Source organism: Ischnura elegans, chromosome 12 (assembly GCF_921293095.1).
Source record: "Ischnura elegans chromosome 12, ioIscEleg1.1, whole genome shotgun sequence".
Lineage (NCBI taxonomy): Eukaryota > Metazoa > Arthropoda > Insecta > Odonata > Coenagrionidae > Ischnura > Ischnura elegans.
In genome coordinates, this window is record NC_060257.1 from 90,997,375 (window position 1) to 91,018,827 (window position 21,453).

General features: G+C 39.2%; 1 protein-coding gene across 1 annotated transcript in view; it reads left to right on the plus strand.

Annotated features, from left to right (window-relative positions):
• LOC124168747 (diacylglycerol lipase-beta-like) overlaps nucleotides 1-9,515 on the plus strand; it is a 208,885-nt gene extending 199,370 nt beyond the window's left edge. Inside the window, exon 14 of the mRNA XM_046547014.1 lies at nucleotides 6,946-9,515. Coding sequence (XP_046402970.1) covers nucleotides 6,946-7,102 — 157 coding nt within the window. The 3' untranslated portion in view covers nucleotides 7,103-9,515. The remainder of the gene's footprint in view (nucleotides 1-6,945) is intronic.
• Nucleotides 9,516-21,453: the final 11,938 nt, after the last annotated feature.

The following is a 21,453-nucleotide window of genomic DNA, read 5'->3' on the forward strand; positions in this document are numbered from 1 at the left end:
CAGAGATCGATTGCTCATAGAGGCAGTGTCGATTAGCTCATAGCATACTCACGATGTCAGCCTATCGAAATTTATTATGGAAATTGGTTTGGGAAAAATCGTAGGATAATATTCAAATTTTATAAATTTCTCATGGAAACCATATCATTATTATCGGCAAAAATTGCAAGAATGTAATTCAACCAAGAGACTGGAGATAGCAAAGGGCACATTATCGCAATCATGCCGGCTGAGGAGGCACTAATCTGGAATCGTAAAATTTTCGATGGTCGCGGTAATATCTTGTTAGTCCTTTAAAATAAACCTAGAGAGTGAAAATTGAGCATATATGCCGTCAGGTGTCATCGGGATAAGTTTTAGTGATACTTTATTTAAATAGGACAGGTATCCTGTGATGATTTCATTTTTCAGTGAGAATTTTCGCTCAAACAGTGCAAAGAGTTATCATTTCCTCCTATAGGGTAAGTTGCTCCGCATAGATTTCACGATTTGTGGATTTTGGTACATATATATTCAGCGCACAGTTGATGTGCATTAGCGTGATGCACGGAATTGCAATAGCTAATAATTGCAACACTAAATAACTATTCCATCTTCCAAAACCCACTGATAGTAATGCTGTTCTGCCCTTTTGGTAAGTGAGTGATCGCCTTCATCTTTAATTCAACTGAATTACAAAATACAGGTGCAATCTACATCCACACCTACACAACACCCTGCGAACCACCAGTAGGATATAAGGCAGGGGATGTGATATATTTCCTCAGCATTCGTTCATTAGCATGCAGGTGCTAATACAATTGCATATGTAATTACGTGATAGGTTTAACCTCTAGCCAAACACTCATTCCGCTAGCTACGATTTTATTAAGGCTCAGGTAAACATGCATCACTAACAAGCACCCATGCAAGATAACTGGCATTTTATTCAATAATTCAAAGTTAAAACCAAGCTAATAACGATGATGTTTATTAAAAGCAGGTTGCAAAGTCTTATGTGTTCTCTGCAGCCATTGTGGAACAAAATTTACTGGAATTAATTTGTTTCAGAAAAACGTAAGAAATGTTTTTCTCGTGAAATTTCAGGAATTGGCGTATCCAGGGACACAAATGAAATAGAGAGATTTTTTTACACTTCTTATCTGCACGACTAGCAGAGATTTCACACCTAAGCGTCGTAAAGGCTTTGGAGAGGAAAATATTTGCGCGAGTTGCGGAGTTTTCGAAAGCTTTGCGCGCTCGGGAGATGTAATCCGACTTGAAAAAAATTTTCTTCGTTTTTAAAATAACCACCAATCTCCACTCGTAAATGGAATATGTTTTTTCTTGGTAATCTTAGTTTAAATATACCAAATATCTTACTGACTGAATGTACTCGTGATTCCAAGACTCTCTCATGGATCCAGCAGTGCTACGCAGTAGGCATGCAATAGTTCTCAGGAATTCACGAGTGATTTCAGATTTTGCAAAAAAAATATTATTCGGGAGGAATTGGTATCGGCGAAAAGGGGAAGCGAGGCGTATCATCCGAAACATCTGAATGTCGACGACGCGAAACGCGAATGAGATGGCTCAGAATCAGCGCTTTGTCCAGCGAAATATTATCGAGGGAGAACATGGCCGTTTCTCTGTCATTGAGCTTGATATGCTGTCACCCGCCTCACCACGATAGGCTGCCCATTATACGAGTCCCTTGACGCTTACGAAGCTCGCGAATGCGAAGCTCGCGAATTTGAAGTCTAGATGTGAATGTGAGATAAATGGGCGTGGATCCCATCGATGCGTATGCGAATATATATATGTATCTCTGATCGTGTCGGGGATTTTCAATGGAAGGAGCTGGATTTCACGCTCAAACTATCGATGAATATCGCCGCAACCACGCCCTCACTTGTTTGCGACCCCCTTGGCAACCACATAAACATCATAAAAGTCGTGAGATGACAATGAGTATTCGTAAAACATTCGCTGAACTGCTCAGGGTTTATTTTTTTAAGTCGGTCGGTGGGACTGAAATTCATTGAATGCTTAGAGGCTTAGCAGTACCGACTTCTGTGCTAATTTTTATAATTATTGGAGCTACTTGCTATCAAATAACATGGTTTATAAATGATCTACTAATCGCGAATATGCCTGGAAGTTTGGCGTCTTATCGGAATGAAAATCGTCTTTTCTCACGTGACTGCTGAGACAACTTATGGATAGTTTATTCACTGCGATCGTTGGAATTAAATAATTTTCAATAAAGATCAGTGTACTGTTGTACTTCGGGAAACATTAATTGGTAAATAATTAAGGAATGGGCATAACAGTGGTGATGCTATGAAATAGCTCCATTAAGACAGCATGGTGTCATACGACAGTGAATAGCAATGCACCAGCAATAACATTATAGGAGACAGATTTGTCTTTCAGATGTTGGAAGAGCTTTTTCTTGAATATGTTTCAAAAGGGAGTATGTTTAACGTTTTAAAGCACTTTGCTCTATTTTTTGAACTGACAACTGTCGCTCACTTATAACGAGAAGGTGAAATTAATAAAAAAAAAAGATGGATATGCACATAAAGCAGTTGGATTTTACTCGAAACCTATCACGCCCTCTCGATGAATATCACCGCAACCACGCCCTCACTTGTTTTCGATTGCCCCGGCAACCACATAACCTCCAAAAAAGTCGTGAGATGACAAAATGGCCTGCGGATCTCTAAACAATGGAATGCTGATATCCCCGTTCCAAGTCAACAAATTCTGCGGCATCTTGAAAAGGACCTTCAGAATTTCGCTCCATTTAATAATGCATGGGAAAACACGCAACGTTGAAATTTTTTCTCCGCTCATATATATTTGAGCCCTTCCCGAAAAAGATGTTTTCCTTTGTTTTTGCGTCATATGTTCATGTTACCACCAGGCTAATACTCGTAACAATTTATTAATAATAATAATTCAGATGAGGTTACGACTTAGGGGATAAATTACTTGGATCCTAAGTAAAAAAAAATTCTCCTCAGAATGCGCTATTCTGTCATTCCAGTTTTGTGCATTTAAAATATAATTCCTGGGATTCGTCCATATTTAAAGAGTCCTGACGGGCTTCAGTCTCCGTTCAGCTGCTTCCATGATGCATACCTTTGCATAGCAACTGGCATTACATTGTTTAAGAGTCCAGCAAAATGGGCGTAAAATACTTTATTGAAATGCTCGAGATTAATTTATTCATCAAGCTAGAATTAATTCTGGGAATAAAATGCCATGAGTAAAGTGCTTATAGGGCCGGCACCACCGAATTCTTTTCTAGATTTTGTGATTATTCTATCCTGACACTTATCCTAAAATATTTACGACAGATATTACAGTGTTTGCGAGTGATGAGAGGGAGTCACTGTGAACAAAACTCGAATGTAATATTAGTTTTCGCGAGAGTGTTGTGACAACTTCTTCATTTTCACTCCATACTTCTAATGCAGAATTTAGTGGACGTCATGTGTCTCAGTTTTGTCTTAAGTTAGTCCAATGTAGGGGGATTTTAATTAGAAAATGATGATATTATAATGCAAAGTATGACTTGAATTTGCGAATGGAATTTTTATTCACAAAACGATGGAATGATGCAAGAAATAAATATGCCCTACGAAAAGCAAAACAAAACACTACAAAAAAGGATTAAAAAATCATTCAAAAGATTACTTAAAATAATTCAGGAAGTAACACAAAAAATATTTCACCGTAATGCAATAATTTGGTAAAACGCAAACTCATTGGTTTATCCGCAGGTTCCGCCAAAGTTATCTTCACCCCAAAACCTTGAAAAATATGTACCTACCGCTAATATTTCAGATGCAAAAACATACCTATGTGTACAGAAAGCTGCATGAACTGTGCGTAGACGAATGTGAAATGATATTGCTGTGAACACACAACAAACAAATACGCTAGCAAAATTCACTTACTCTTGATTTACCTTGTGGTAACTAGGTAACAACAATAAGATTAACAAATGATAATTTGCGCCTTAAGATGATGATAATTCATTGAAACCGTGGTCACGCTCTGATAAAATAAGTGGCATAAGTAATTTTCTGATATCCAGGAAAACAAATACATTGCGTCCATGCTGAAAATTAACTGAAAAATGTGCTGCAGACATTCTTGAATGAAGTTGGGATGAATGAACATTCGAAGGGGCGGAATGAGTGAGTCTTGTGCTGCATTCTAGTGCCCCTGACGAGTAAAATCGGAGGAAGGAAATGACGCAACGGTTATATCTCCGTGAATCCTTGATTGGTGTGGGAGCTTCGAATGACAGACCACTCAGGTCGGCCCTATTTCAGATCCGAATTTTCATTTAAATCCGAACGGAACGTCCGAGTGGTGTTTTCATAATTATCCATGACGTTTGGTGAAGAAGTGGAATGGGGAAAAAAAGGACAGATTGGCAGATGCCCGTCAATATCAACTGATTAACCCACAGAAATTGCTCGTTTAGATCCTTTCAGTTTTTTTTAGCATCACCCGTCGTTGATAGCCTAGGCATTGAGTTTCGGCGAGCCGCGGTTCTGACTGCATATCTGTCATGTGTTCGTGGCGGGCATTGATGAAATTCGCGTTCGCCAATCAATTCGAAAGAGCTGCGGCGTTACGAAAAAAGAATGCGAAATACAATGATTTTTTCCATCGTCCATTCTCTTCCTCAATTATCACGGTTTTTCCTCGTCACCCTTCATATCCGAAATCACCTAATGACGCTTCGTGTATTTTCATATCATCATCGACATTGCTGGTCGACAATCCTGAAATTGATTGTATGCATCTCTCTACTCAATTATCCTGTCTGATAATCATTTCATGCCCATGTATTTCTTCTCTTTACCATCCTTCTTTACCTATTCTATGTGTTTCATGTCCACTTTTACTTTAACGATTGTCTTCATTAGACCATTATACCTCAATATGTGGCCGATAAGGTTGTTCCCGTCTTCTTATTAAGGTTTTCATGAGTCATCTCTTCTCTCCTACTCTTCTGAGGAAATTTTCATTACTTACTCGGCGGATCCATTTTATCCTCGTCACTCTTCTGTAACAGTACATTTCATATAACTTCCCCCCTCATTTCTCCGCTGCTGTCATTGTCCATGCCCTGTAAGTCACTAGTAGTATTCATCGTGATTATCGGTCGTGAATCCTGAGGTTGGTTTGACGCAGCTGTATACTCACAATCAGTTCCGCAATCAGCATATGTAGTCATCTCATTTGATGTTCGTTTTCTTATACACCCTATTGTGTGGGTTCTCTAAAATATCCTTCACATCGTCTACAAATATTTCAATCCGTAACATATTTTTTGAATGTCTCAAAGGTTTAAACGGCGTTTTGAAAAGGTTCCCTCCTAAGGCATACCTTGGATTTATATTGCTTCATCAGTTATCTTTACCTTGGCTTGGCCTAGTCACTATATGTACCAAATATTTCAATCCGTAACATATTTTTTGAATGTCTCAAAGGTTTAAACGGCGTTTTGAAAAGGTTCCCTCCTAAGGCATACCTTGGATTTATATTGCTTCATCAGTTATCTTTACCTTGGCTTGGCCTAGTCACTATATGTACCTTGTCTGCTGATCGACTCTTCTAAATAATCTTGAAATGAATATGAGAACCCATTTTTTCGGCACTTGGCTACTCGTCGGCATATCCATTTCAGGTTCGTTTCCATCATCAACTATAAGAAATCGGAAGATTGGTTTGACTTAGCTCTCCACTTAATTCTCCAATCGGCTAATCTTTTAATACCAATACAATTCTTCTGTTTCACGTCCTTTGTCTCATTCACCTTGTATCTCTTGCGAGCTCTATCTTCTCACCTCTTCCCTTCCACATGTACTTAAACCACTGTTTCCATCAGGCCATCGTGTCTCAAGATGTAGCTGATTAATTTGCCTGCTTTCCAAGGTTTTCCAAATACTTTTCAACTACTCTTCCTTAAAATCCCTCACTACTCATACAATTGGGGACTCGCCACATCATACAATCGTATATTCTTTTTTTTCAAATTTTAATAACTCATAAGGATGACGGGGGTAAAAAAAACTTGATGTTTTTTTTAATCCTGAAAAAATTTACTCAAGTTAGAATTGCCGTATTGAAGTAGTAAATGATATTTTATTCGATAGGCATTCACCTTTTATGAAATTGTTACAGTTTAAAATGTATTTGACTGCTTGTGCTGACGTCACAGTGGTGGTTGTTTGTACGTGTATTCCTCCTTCCGCCTTATCTATACGCCTTCCTTATTAAAATCTCCCACTCCCTACTTGGCCAAAAGAAAGCACCTCTCACTTTTCGTGTCCTTTTCTCTTATCCACACATCGACTCCAACCCCAACCCTTTTCGATCCCCTTGATATAAGAGTATTCGAGGAATTGGGTTTTCAAGAATTTGTGTCTTTTTAATGACATAACTGTGTCAAAACTATAGTCGATAATTAAGTGACAGTGTGGAACGTACAGAATGAATTTATATTAACACTGTGTACGTTTGAAACATCCACCGCATTACACGGGGCATTATTGGGTCTCGATTATGAGTTTACGAAGGACCTCATGCGAGCAATTGATGAGCTAACAACCGCCCAACGGAGGAGACATCTATCGGTCGTCGCCGAATCTAGAAAAATGAGCATCGAATTGCCAATAATACCCAAAGTCATTATCGCGGAAATTTTCGCTTGAAGTCTCCTCGGTTAAAGTCACTTCGTAAAATGTTCGTATGCGATTGTGGTCCTTCGTCATGTCAGCAATAAAAGTCAGTTAATTAAATTCAATATCTACTTGGTTTTCGGCGATTATGAATACGTCCTTCATATATTAAATGGATTTAAAACGTTCTTAAATATATTTCCTTTGGTCATTTCACAATCGCTTATGCTCAGGTGTTGTTCTCTTCTTTCCTCAGGACCGGTCCCCGGTTCGAGGCCTTCTGGCGGCAGCCCGAGCACTTCTTACAGCTGGAGGTGATGCCACGCATGGTCCTGGACCACCTGCCAGAGAACGTCTTAGCGGCCGTCAACGACATCCTAAACCACCACGACCTCGCGGGCGACACCACCTAGCGGCGGACGGGGAAGACGCTCTGCGAAAGAAAACTACCGAAGAGGAGTGAAAAAAAACGATTACCTCATAATGTCCCTCATTCAGTGGACGAAAGACTTGTCTGCGCCCTGCCCAATCACCCGAAGGCCATCTCAAGATCCTCCTGATCCAGACGCATTGGAGGCATTTTAAAAGTAAAGCGATGTTTTCTCACCTATGGAGGAAAATCGCCTCATTTTTAGAAATCAAAGTGATATTCCGAGTACCTTCCAAACGAGTTGAGGAACTCATGGGCTGAATCTGTAATGCCCGTTGAGTTTCAGCAGTGATTATTGGGTGTTCAGAACATTTTCATAGACAGAGGAACTTGGGTAATTTTTCCCAAATGCTTTTAAAAAGGGGCCACGTATTGCTATTCAATATTTCCGATTGGTTATTTTTATCTCGTTGATTTAGCTTCTGCAGACGGAGGTGTTGTATACTATGACAAGGTTGACGGTTGCATTCGATGTTTCCTTCTTTCCAAGCCTTTTTCTTTGTCCTTTTATGCCACGAAGGTATTTTCCACAGCCCAAAGAATAATTATTACCTTTTGAAATTCTCTGAGATCTGATTGATTAGCAGTAGCAGTGATTGTTATTTATATGAAATGTCACTTAACTCTTGGATCTAGTATTTTTATTGAACAAAACTTGGTTTTTACATTCTTAAAAGTCACAAATAATGATAAAGAGACATCGTTGGCGTGATTTTGACGTAATGCCACCCCTGCGGATGCTATGAAAGAATTTTAACGATACGTCGTACATTTCTCAGTAGGGCAACTTATATCAACAACTATTAAAACTTCTTACAAGTCGATAAAAAATAACACCAATACGAACAACTTAAATGCTTGATTACTGCTTAGCGGCCTCAGTTAACTTATTTAGAACATGGCTAAATGCGCATCGCGTGATTAAAATTAATAGTACCCACTCTCCTTTCTGTATCAACTTTGTAGCACGGGTCTAACATGTTCACGTCGCGTTTGTGTTTCAATTCGTCAACAAATATAAACCTGTAGACCGCTATAGAGGGCTCTCTCTCCAAACTTGTGATCGAAAAATACCAAGGCGATTCTTCTATGGCTTTTTCTCGCACCTCGAAGGTATCTAGTTTAGTGTATTTTCAAGTATATAACTGAAGTTCTCAATTATTCACTGCAAATGAAACAGTGCTCTTACCTTGTTTCTGGGATTAATGCTGAGATTAATTTATTTGACCATTTACTTTTATGTGACTATAATTAAACATTTTAGATTAAAAACACTTAATTTTGATATTGCAAAAATGATATAAGTCGTCGCATGGATGATTTTTTCGAACATACTCGAAAGGTCCGTAATTCTGATGATAAGTGCACTTAATTAATCGGAAGATAATAAGCCGTCAATTTTCACAAGAAAACTTAAAATTTAGTTTTGAAATCTACTGCTTTACGACACAAGTCCCGTTATTTTTGTGGGTATCGATATTTTCGAATAAACAAGAGTTATGTAACTGTCCGTTTGTTGACCCGGTAACAGTATTTGACGTCCTAATTTATAGGCGATGAATTATGTAATATCTTGGGGCCCATGGGGTGAGCTGGGGACTTGGTCCTTTGCGTTGGGCTGCGAAATGTGATTTTTATGGAAAATTTACGCATTGCGAATCTGATTTCAATATTCCGTTGCATTTTTTTAAATATCTTTGATGTTTTTATTCGCCTTCAATTTTTTAGGGAAGCCATCTTTATTTAGCCCCTTCTCTTATAGTTAATCTTCCTTTAATATCATCGTATTCCCGAACTTATCCTCTATCCACTACTATCTTGCCAAATGTAGACATTTGAAAACATATCCCTGTAGTGACAGGGTCAGACAAAATAAGCGATAGTGCATCCAATAGGACAGTTTGTGGAGTTTGAATTCAGCATTTTCTTCGGCTTAGGGCAATTCAATACATTCCTGACGAATGATAAAACGGAAAACGACGGTTTATAATTTTTATTCTTGTTTTTTGTCCAGTATATGTTGTGAAGTGCCTCAGTGTTAGAATATTTAGAGCAGTTGGGTACCAATTCATGAATTATAGAGCGAGGAAATTGGTACGCCAACAAATGTCTTCCTAAGGTAAGGTTTTGCGAAGGAGTTTCAATGGCTTATGGACCGATGCTGATTCGAAGTGGAAAAAGGGCAACTTTCCAAATGGCAATAATAATGATAAGGTTGTGTGAGCAAGTGCCCTATTAATGTTGTTTTAAACAAAGGAGTGATTGTGATTTTCAAGTTGGATGATCATTTGAGTGTCTGAAAGTAGCTGCAAATGTGATATTATAGTTTTTTATAGATATATTTCATGAGACATTGTTAAATTTTCAAATTGTTGGAAATAAAAAATGTACAAATATTTTATGTACTTAAAATCATTTCCCCTCTTCTTGCTAGTGATATTCATGGTTTTATTATTGCTTATTATGGTCATTAGTAATTAAATTCTGTTATCCAATGTCAATGCATGTTGGTAAACTCTTCTCGGGATTTCCACAGGGCTTATTTATCCATATCGGCCAACGTTTCAAGCTCCGACTCGGGGCTCATCCTCTGGGCTATTGAATGTTGTTTTATTTGCGTGTGGTTGCTCTTGTCTTGTTGTTGCAATAAATTTATTGTTAGTCAAATATTTCACCACTTTTTAGCAGCTACCTATTTTCGATACAGTAATGGTGAATTCTTTGAGCAGACAGATGGAGATGGCCTCCTTTTCCCCGCCTTCGCCGATTTCTTTACGGAAGATTTCGAGGAGAAGGCTTTGAACTCCGCTCCACTACGTCCGAAGCATTTCTACCGGTAGATGACACTTTCACTGTGTGGCCCCACGGGAGAGATACCCTAGACAAATTCTTGGAAAACATTCATTTTTATAATCGCCTGTAGCTGTGCACAAAGATATTGGCTTCATTCATTTCGCTGACACTTCGGAAAACGATTTGATTTCCATTTTGACGGCATTTAATCTCACCACCAAATCAGATTTCATGCTGAAATGTATTGACCTTTCATCGGAATCAACTATTAAGTATAGGTGTCGTCTTATTGGCTACTATTCGTAATTTGCCTTCGAGAAATATTAGGAAGAGGCTGAAATGCGAGCAAAATGAAGCTAGTGTTGGCTAGTTTTAGCGGTATAATTATCTTTATTTCCTTCAATCAGTGCGACGATTAGAAAAACGCGGAAGGCAACCTAGTTTTTCAGGCGGAATCAACAATGTTTTACAATTTCAAACATATTTTTTTGCAAATGTGATGGGTACTCATTCCGAATATACTGTTTTAATTATTTTCGGCGAGGGAAGTTGAAAAAAATTAATATAAATTTTCAAAGGCACTAAAGCGATCAGATTGTTGATCAATGCGAATTTGTTTGCAGAATTTATTTTTTAAATAAATTTATGCATATTTTACGTAAATATTTTAATCCCTTTTTTGATTATTAAAATGCGCCGACAAATCAGTTTGGAATGCCTTTATGAAAATCGTTTGGCTGTTGACTTATCGAAACAGAAATGTAATTAATGGCACTGCATTTTAAAAATTGAGTTCATTTATCCTTGAAAATTTACGAAAAAATCTCTTATCGCTTTCCCAATTCACGATGCACAATTCTTTCACTGGCTTATCTGGAATTAATCCGATAATCTCACATTAATGCGATAAATAAGCATTTCATTTATTTTCGGTTAACTTTTCAATTTTATTCGTAAAGCTCAATTCATTATGCACTTTTCCACAAATGGCGTTTTTCTTCCTGCTTGTGTTATGATTTTTTGTTGGAATAGGTCTTAAATTCTTTAAGATGAAGTAAAATTTGGGGTTTTCTAAAAATGCAACAAAAAATATTCGTCCCTTAAAATCTCTAAAATTTAATTGACTTCGAGAACAGGGATTCCAGTATGTACTGCTATCTACTATTCGCATAATATGTTTTTAGTGTCTTATTTTGCGAGCACGCCAAGACGTAAGAGATTTCTCTGCCTTTATCTCGGGAAAAATGAGCGATGAACACTGGAAAACAAGGAACCGTCGATGAAATGGATACAGTGAAGAATCATGAGCATAAGTCTCTTCTCAGTAATTGAATCTAAAATTTAGTGCACAGTATCGACGCTTATCAATGGCCATGATTGCAGTTATCCGGGTTCTCCTGCCGTGTTCGTCTTTTGCGAGTGACGACAGTTTCTAAAGCCATCCTGATTTCGTCTCCAGGTTAAAGGTGAGAAGCTCGTCATTTCGCCGCCTTATTAAGTGCTTTCCATCGTTCCGCTGGACGCAGATTGGCTAACGCTCCTTTCCACGCGTTGCTGATACGGTTACCATGGTCTCTGTTGAATTTTAATATCTTGCGGATTTCTGAGGCTTCTATAATCTGCCTTGGATAGAAGCGAATCTCCTACACCAATATTTTCGCCATTTCAAAATCATTCTGCCTCACTCCATGGCTGTTCTGCAATGACCGACAGGTTGAATTCGTGGCTCTTGATGCTCCTTGATCCTCGTACCAGTACTAAGGAATCTTTCTCCGACGTGCAATTTTAACTTCAGCAGAGGCCAACTTCGAAGCTGTCGTCACTCGCGAAAGACGAACGCGGCTGTAAACCCGGAAAACTGCTCTCATCATTGAACATCGCCGCGGAAAACTGCGCAGGATTGTAACCAATAGCGATAAGTATTCGCTCTGCCCTCCTCTTCCCCTGCCTGACCTCCTCTAGGCCTATTGAAGTACCTTTAGCTGGTCTCTCCAGAGTTCCTTCGTTGTGCCCTCTTGGGGATGAGGGCGAGAATATCCGTGTGCGCTGTCGTGGAACCAAGCGCTGGTCGAATGGCGCCACACCTGCATGCAAGATGGCTTTACCTGCGTGACGCCATACTACTCACAGTCAGTCACAACGAAACTAAGGCGGCATATCGCTGATCGCCCCCGGGCCTCAGTTCCCTACAGAAAGCGACGAGGTGAACACCGAGTGCTTTCGCGTTTTATGGGAGAAGACTACGAATTTGGATTTTTAGGAACAGTCATCGTGCTACTGCTCAACTGGGTGGTGTTATAAATATCACTGATCTCCAGTTGATGCAAGAGTACGCGTTTAGCAAGGTGTCCTGAGACGGTAAGTTAGACTACGTAGCATGATTTAGTGACTCCTAGACGGTGCTGTCTGCCCCAGTGTAAGTAAAACTACCACTGTGAAGGATAAATATTTGAGAGGAATTTCTCTTTCACTCCTGAGGCCGTAGAGCACAACTTACCTGTTCAACCATCACGAAGGAATCTTGCAGTCCAAAGGATTACGAAAGAGGTGGAATTGGCTTACGTGCATACAATCTTCATCTCCATGACTTCGCGTGAGTATTTCCCAAAATGACCTACAATGATTCTATGTTTTACCTTTTTTAAGTTACATTCAATGTGGATCCAGTAGGCGCGCAGCAACGTGGGGTAGGAGGGCAATACCCCCTTAAAAAAACCTCCCCCCCCCGGAAATCGGAAGTTGAGGTTCACTATTTTAATGTAAACTGCCCGATTTGCGAAATAATTTGCGTCATCATCCGTAGAGACTGATCTGATTTTGATTTCTGCGCCAAATTCTGTGCGAGAAGATGAACCCCCCCCCCTTCGCTTCCGTAGCTTATTCACGAATCAAATTGGCCGATGATGGCAGCACCATCGCCGACGGAAAGGTAAACAGTTGTATTCAGCCATGAGAATAGGGTGGTTTCCTATTATTTTTTTATTGCCTAAATCGAAAGATTATTACTACTGCAGTACATACTTCACGCTTTTAGATTTTCGAATGGCGATATCTATTTTTCGCGATTAAACGAAAAGTGAAAATTTTCAAGCGCGCTGCAATTTTCAAGCATCGATGGGAAAACTCCATGTGACGTCGTTCTGGTTCCCGCTGCCGCAAGTGAGGTGACCTTGGAGCGAGGCTTTGAGCGCTGATACGACGCAGGATGCCAGCAGGTAGCAGAGTACCCTGCTAGCAGGTAGCGCTTGGCTTAAATAAGGTTTATTAATACGCTATCAAACGAGGAAAACTTTCCGACAATAGGCAATTTTAATAGGTGATTAATAAGACATACTTCCCTGAGCTCTGTGCCTCATGCATGCATTGGTAATCTCAGACGATGTAAAACTCCTATCTGCTCGTATAGAATCGTTTACATGACAGAGTTTTGACATTTTGAGGGGTCGACCCCCCGCCCCCATTACATTTACTGCAAGGGTGCCTCCTCTTATCTAAAGGTATTTGAACTTTTGTGCCTTCTCTTGCGAATACCTTCCTGTTCAATTGTTTTTAAGTTTAAGTAAGTTTGTTCAACTGTTTAATTAAATGAAAATAATTCGACGTTATCCGGCGAGTTATCAATCCCAATGTCTTGAGTGCAAAGATCTCGTTTGACTCTCCCCAGCCTAAGGATATCTCAAGCGGTGCTCTGTCTCATAAATCGTAGTACAGTGATGGTCGGAAAGTTCGAGTGACTTAGTGCTCCGACACAATTTACGTAATCAACGCCTGAGGCTTCAACTTATGGGCGTAACCAGCGAGGGGCAGGGGGGGGGCAGCTGCCCCCCTTCCTAGAAGCAAAAATAGCAAAAGTCTTTAGGCAAAATCAGTACTGAATTGAAACGAAAGTATTCAACAAATTTTCTTTAATCTCTGCATTTCTTCCGGGTTTCCTTCCGCGTCAGATTGTTCGTAGACCTTCGACCTGAAGACGCTGGCATGATAGCCAGCGAAACTGTTGTCTACGAACAATCTGACGCGGTAGGAAACCCGGAAGAAATGCAGAGATCAAACCATCGCCGCGGAAACCTACGTTCTAAAATTTTCTTTAAACCCACGAAAAATGATATCTCGATGACTAAGTTCTAACAACACGTATCTACAAAATAGCAAATTTTTAGGGGAACAAAAAATCGATCAATACTTTTGATTGTAGACTGATATTAAAAACTAAAAGTTCTTAAAACTGAAAAATAAGCATTCATTTGCAAAAAAAGACTTGTTTATTGCTGTTATTTTATTTTTTTAATGCCATTACACTTTGTTTAAGATACCTGTCTCAAAGCGGCCGAATTTGAGATACGTGTTGTTGGAACTTAGCCATCGATGTATTGGTATAATATATGTAACTAAAATAAAACTATTTTCTCAAGAAAATAATCTCATAAATCCCATGGCTTGCCCCCCCCCCTCCTCCTACTTATTATCCTGGGTACTCCCTTGCTTCAACTTTTACTCCAAATGACAAGCCTATCCGGTCGATGACTGCATTAAGAGACTCACCTTTTGTGAAAGGATCCCCCTGAATTTTCACCACATTGCGCTTAGCATCTTGCTCAATTTGAAATTCCGAGGTTCTGTCCTACTTCGAACACATACAACTGCAGCTGGCACTAATCACCAATCGTACTGTCGAGTTTTTTTGCTGCGGCTGATAATAGCACTATCAATCTCACTCAGGGACTTATTTAGTTCACTTATTGATTCTTGACACGACATAAGTGACGCTCACCTTTTCCGTCTTGCAAGCACTTGTTGGGGGCTAAGACTCCGTTCATCGTGACGTCGGTAGCTTCAGTGTCGGTCAAGCGCCTCTTTACGGGCGAGTTGTCCACACGTGTTGAGCGCTTCTGCGCCGGCCATGCACATTCACCCCTGCAGGTGATAGGGTGGTGCATCTACAACATTATTTCCCGTCAGCCGCCTCATTGGGCGTGTGACGGGAGATGTTATGACTCAAGCGATCACCAAAAATAAGCAAATGTGAGTAAGATGCTTCGCCTAGCATTTAATCCAGTATTTTTTTGCTCGGGAGAAAGTGAATTCCTATACCTATTCGTTAGGGAAAATATTTACCTCATCTTTAACTTAATTTATAAATTTTCTCGTACCTGAGATTAGAGGTTCTTTTATGATTTCCTCCATGTTGCTCTGAAATATACTTTCTTTTAATTACCAAGCGGTCTAAGCCTATGGCGTAGCCTCTGCGACTCTGGCGGATCCCTGTCCGAATCGTTTAAAATGTGAGTAACGCCCGTAGTACGCTCGCAGAAAATTTCGACAAATCGCTCTGCTTTCCTTTATGTTTCATTAAGCTCACGCATTAGATAGGGGAGAGTCAATGTTTTGCAGAAATGCGATGCAACGTAGCACATAATACGAATGTTTAAAAACACAGTCACTAAAAATAGACACAAAATAAAAAAAGTGGGCGCGGTTGATTCCTGGTCCAGAAAACGCACGGAAAGCCCATATGCATGCCTGTTCCAAGTCCTTCAGTTCTAGGGGGGTGGTAGACGGGGGGAGGGAGGCTAATATTCCCACTAGAAAGAACAACCAATCCCCGTCCACCGTTTTTCCTCCCTCCATATTTGCCCTCTGCCTTGCACCCTTCCTTATGCCCTTTCCTCACTTGAGAAAGATGGGCTGCGTCCCATCGAAAATTTGTAAAAACAACCTTTCCCCGTAAGTTCCTCACTTTTATTTTATTTTTCGTTTTTCTGTCAATTTCTAAGTTTTTTTGTGTGCCCACCCCAGGGCAAGAAGAAGTTCCTTTACATTTATTTCATTTAGTGCTATTAACAGAGTGGTATGATTACGTGTTTAGGCAGTGGAAATGATTTCATATAAAATGGCGGTCGCTCTCAAATCGCACCACGTCTCTGTGCGATTAAATGCGTCTTAAAAAAGGATCTATGAGAAGACTATTCTAAAGCATAAACACTTCTACAAAAGACTTGTAAATTTTGTTGAAATCATTAAAGATTTTTTATCTAGCGAAAAAACTACATCTATTATTAATGTCAAAGATATGACTTATTTACCTTTTTTCGTTCCTTATGTTACGGGTGTTTTAATGCACATGTTTGCTCGGTTAAGGGATCTAAAAAATAACCTTAAATAAATTGCCTCTCTGCCCGTTGAAACATCATTTCCTAATTTTGGCCTCCAGTGGTGCGATTTGGGAAACCGGTTGCCTATATCGCACCGCTGGCAGAGGTTTGAAATTGAATTTTTATACATGCGTTTAACTAGGAATTGATTGTCCCCAAAAATTGTGAGAGATGTAGACATTCCACCTCATATTAAGCTGCATTAAAAACTTATATTGCGTGACTTATTTTTGAGTTCATTCTTTTTTTTCAAAATCGGTGCGATATAGGCAACCTTCCCCTAAGTCTTTCATCGCCAGATTCCAATTTCTCGCTGCGTATTCAAGGTGTGGACAAACGAGAGCGAAATATCACCTCTCTTTTACTTGTTCAACCGAAAATCTTCCCGCAACACACTTTACAAAAGCTAGCTTCTTCAGAGCCCTTGCACAAATATTTCTTGTGTGTGGTCCCCTCGTAGTTATCGTTCAACAGGTATTTCACTTCATCGGTCGACATTATGATAACACCATCCGCAGCATATACATATGTACTTGATAAGGGTAGTTGGACGATCTACACAAGAAATGAACCGCTGTCCATTTTCATAGATTAAGTTCTAGTCCCAACTCTTGGCTCCACTCATGAGCGTTGTTGATAGATGCTGAGTTGGCCACAGGACGCAGGGAAGTAAGTCGAGCCAATGGAGGAAAGGAAGAACAAAACAGGATGTTTGAAGGGCCTGTGAGTAAGCGGGCCCCCCTCTCATGTCCATAGGAAGAGAGAGAGGCGCCCGCCTTGCTGAAGAAAGACCGACCCTTGGCGAAGTTGCTTGCGTCAGCGTTTGTGTATAGATGTTGCTCATGGTTGCTATGGGAAGAGGAAAGGATGTGGAGCTAACAATGAGAGGGGTGTCTCGTGAGGGAAAAGCAGCGAATAAGGGATTCTCTAGGACGAAAGGGAGGAGTGCCAATGATGCGAGCCACCTCTTGGGTGTTTGGCAGGGGGTGACTTTTCACCATCATGCAATAGGTACCTTGGAAGAGCATCACATGATGGTAACAATTATGTGTAATCATCATTATCATTAATCAATTATCCGAAGATTGGTTTGACGCAGCTCTTCACTTCATTCTCTCATCAGATAGCCATTCCTTATTTCCGTAATCCTCTTTTAATCCTTTACAACCTTTCCTTGATATTTTGTCTTTTGCTGCCCATTTTATACCCTGCCCCACTTCCCTTTCGTATATTTTCTCTATTGAGCCATCACGTCTCATAATGTGGCCAACTAAGTTGTTTCATTTTTATCTGGAGGTTTTTAGAAGTCTTTTCTCCCACTATTCAAAGCACTTCGTCATTACTTACTCAATCGATCCATTTTGTCCTAGTCATTCTTTTCCTGTATCATATGGAGAATGAAAACTTCTCCATTTAAAAAATTTGATGGATTTTTTTGTTGAATTGTTTTGCTTTTAACATCGATAAAAAACTTAAACATTCCAGCAGAAGGTGTTAGCTCTCAAAAATCGAACATCCTGAATGCAATGCAAGACTTAACACAAATACACTAACGTAGAAAGATACAAACTGCCAAGGGTTGGTAAATAAATTTGTCCATTTCACCTTCATCACTATGGACGAATCTTCCTCAGAAACTTAGTTGATTATTAGTGACGAAGCATATTCCGAAAAGACTCACGGAAAAAATTCGCCGGGAATGTATTGCATTACATGTGCAGTAAATTGTTTACTTCCTTGTCAAGGGAAATATCGAAATACGTATATGTATGAGGATGATGAGGATCTATTGTGCGTGTTAGCGTTGGCGCTTGGATGTTTTGAGCGGGTGGGGTGAGAAGGTACGCAAGAGGATAGGAAAGGATGCGAAAAGGGTTTCTTTCACGAAGGGTGCGTCTCCTGAGAAAGAAGAACGAATGAGGGATTCTGAAGGACGAGATGGAAGAGAGCGTTGAAAAAATATTCGGGGCTTGCTGGTTAATGATAACTTTGCAGCACCAAAGATTAATTTAAAGATTTTATGATTATTTGAAAGATTTTTAATTTCTTTCTATTTTTTCTCACCTTATTATTCATTGTTCAAGAACCTCTGAAATCCCTGATAAAAATAGAAATCGTACTAATGATTCAATGGAATTTTGTTTTGTATAAAAGATTCACAGTTATCATGAATTACCAAACTGCTTAGTTTTGTAGCTCTAAGTAATTGATCGCGGCTTTTCTCTAGTGCATCTAAGTAACTATTTAAAATCCCTTGTCCCACAGTTAATATTTTTCGTAACTTTTGTCATGTGGTGAGGTTTTAATATGACGCTCTCAGTTCCACACTAAATCATGTCTATCCTTAAGCAATCTAAGCCTAGATCGTACCTTGCGGCTCCCAACCTAATTTGTTTGAAATGTTAGAAATGATTTCTGGAATTTCGAAAACATTTTTGACAAATCACCCAGATTTTATTTGTATCCTATTAAGTTCATGAATTAAGTTGTTCTGCACCGGATCCCAAATTCCCTATGCGTATTCAAAGTGAGTGCAAAATGGCAGATGATACATTTCTTGTGATCAACCTTAAAGAGATATTCCTTGGACCATTTACTCAACAGGGCCAAATACCTTTTTTTCCAACTAATTAATCAATGCCTAGTCAGATAAGTATAGCAGAGGTGATAATGTAGGGAGTAGAAGTAAACGAATAAGCCTTAAAAGTATCGCATTAGTGAAAGGAGTGGCAGATATTATGTTAGTACAGCTGGTAGGGGAAGAAATGGAGGAAGATTAGGATTCAGACGAAGCTGATTACGGACCGTCTCCCGGGAAACGGCCTAGGGCCTGAGATACAGCGGCCTTGGGCTCAGGAGACCCCGAGTTCGATTTCCGGGTGGGCCGAGTGAACTCCTGAGGGAAACTGACTGACTACGGGGATATCAAATCTTCCTTAGGAACGGATCCTAAGAGATAGTTTCGCGAATTTGCTGAATCCATTGCGACTCCAGGGAATATCTGCAGCGGACCAGACATGTGGAAACTCAATTACTTCCTCAGATTACCCTTACTGCACGTGCTGGCCTTTATTCTTCAGCAACTCCTCTCATGCATGGAGAAGTCTAGGGAGCTTTTGACTGCTCGAGTTATCCTTCCGCAAATAGAAGGCATACGCAGCGGTAAGAAATTGAATCTATCGCGGCGCATTTGCTTGTTACAGCATTCTTATTACTTGAATGACAGTCGTACCGTTAGGCTGTACAATGATTTTGAAAATTAATTTCTAATGTAATTTATAATTTCATACTTGCTGAAAACAGGAGTCGTAAATATTTTGACTGTAGAGCGTACAGAAGCAAGTTAATTATATAAATTTATTAATTATATAAGTTTGGATGACACCGCGCAATGGAGTCAGAAAATGTCAATTAAAACCGATTCATCTATCCTCAATTTTGGGTCTCTTTGCTTGTTCGTTGCAAAAATATAATTCGAAAGCTGGATTTTAAATTATGAATGAAATTTTGTGAAAATTGTGTTTTTGATAAAAATTATTTAATAAAATGACTTCAAAAATGCATAATTGGAAAACGTGTTACGGAATGTTTGATAAAGTAGCTGTAACGTTTTTTTTTTATAATGAAATTGCCAATGGATGAAAATAAGTCAGGCAGATTAATTGCAGTTGACTTTTTCGAGTATTTTTTTGTAAATATGGAGCATTGAGAATATAAACTCTATCTATTCGTAAATTTACAACAGAGAATCGGAAATGCTGATGAACCAATGTTTTAACATCAAAGCTTATTTAATGATAAATTAAATAAATCCTGGGATAAGCACAGAGAACATTTTGTGCTCATTAACATAATGCTAATTTACTCGTTAACATTATGGTTAATATATACTTCTTAATAGTTTTCTTAATCATGAATTTGTTTGTATATTCAATGGAAAGTAGTAATGCAAGGTATTCTTGAGTAGAAAGGCGTTTGGAGAATCAATATAGTTACATTTTCAAAGACCTCTAGGAAGCTGCGGTCAGGTGAAATAATGGCGTGGAAGAGAGTACATATACATGTATAAGGAGTGATATTCATGGAAACTATTCGAATACGGCTTGAAATTGCATGTAAAACATTTTGGCTGAAATGAACGGCTATACGGTTGATATATCTTGGCATTAAATGAGTGAGTAATGCTAAGCAAAGTCAATTGTCAATTTTTAAACAGTTGATATTTAGTGCAAATGAAAATTCAAATATCTTATGGGTTCTGATTCTTTTATATTACTTTTTTTAACAGCTGTCAAGCATTGAGATTGAAAAACACCGGTCATAATTTATTTTAAAATCGACTGTTGAGATTTGACATTGGCTGCAAACGTTTTCAAAATATCGGCGCCCAGCGTATTCCTCTTATTGTGCAGCATCAAAATAATGCATCATATGGGACTTCTCTAATGAAAGCATTCGTGAACTAAACGGGAAATTTTCGAAGAGATTTTCGAAACGAGAAGATTCCGAATAGAATGACAATTGAAGACGAAAGAGAAAGGCCATACTTTCAAAGAAGATTCCAGCATTAGGAAACAACGGTCAGACGAAAAAATGACTAGGAAAGGAAGATTTGTGCTGCATAGAGTGTGTAGAGCGATTCATAAATACTTTTCATACATATGACCCTAAAATACGTGCATAAAAATTGGTTGAAAATGAAGCTGAAAATCTCCACTTTACATGTAAGGGGCTAATTGAGACGACTTTCTACTTTAAGAGGCAAAGTTCTAGGCATTGTAAATTCAGTGAAAATGTATATTAAGTTGTAAATAAAAGTTGTAAAATAAATGTATGCTCTGCTTCTTTTAAGCTCATTTTTGTTGCCAAATTAGATTGTAAAATACCTATCAACATTTCTTTTTAATATCAAGGTTTAGTGCAACGATTTATCATTGGAGTCTTGGGTTACTTCCAACCAATGAGCAGATAGCTTCCGAATTATGTCACCCATTGGAGTTTCCTAAGTTTTGAATGTATTCATCTACTTAACGGGAAATTTAAGTGGAAGAATTCTGGAGCAGAAAGACAAATGGAGAGTAAAGGGAGCCTCGCTTTCAAGGCGCTTCCAATCTTAAGAAAGTACGGTCAGGTGAAACAATGGATTGGGAGAGGGAGGGGTAGGCGGAGTTAAGGGAGGGGGGAGCGCCTTGGTTTGCCTTCTTTTGATGACTACGACTACGCTAAGCCTTTTATTTGCTGATCAAATATTGGATCTTCTGGGGCATCGGATTTGAGCGCTGCTAAGTGGAGGTCGCCCCTGCGCAAAGGAATGGAAGCTGCGATCTATTGGAATGGGAGACAGATAAGAGAGAGCAATGAAAGGAAGACGACAGATTAGAAAGGAAAT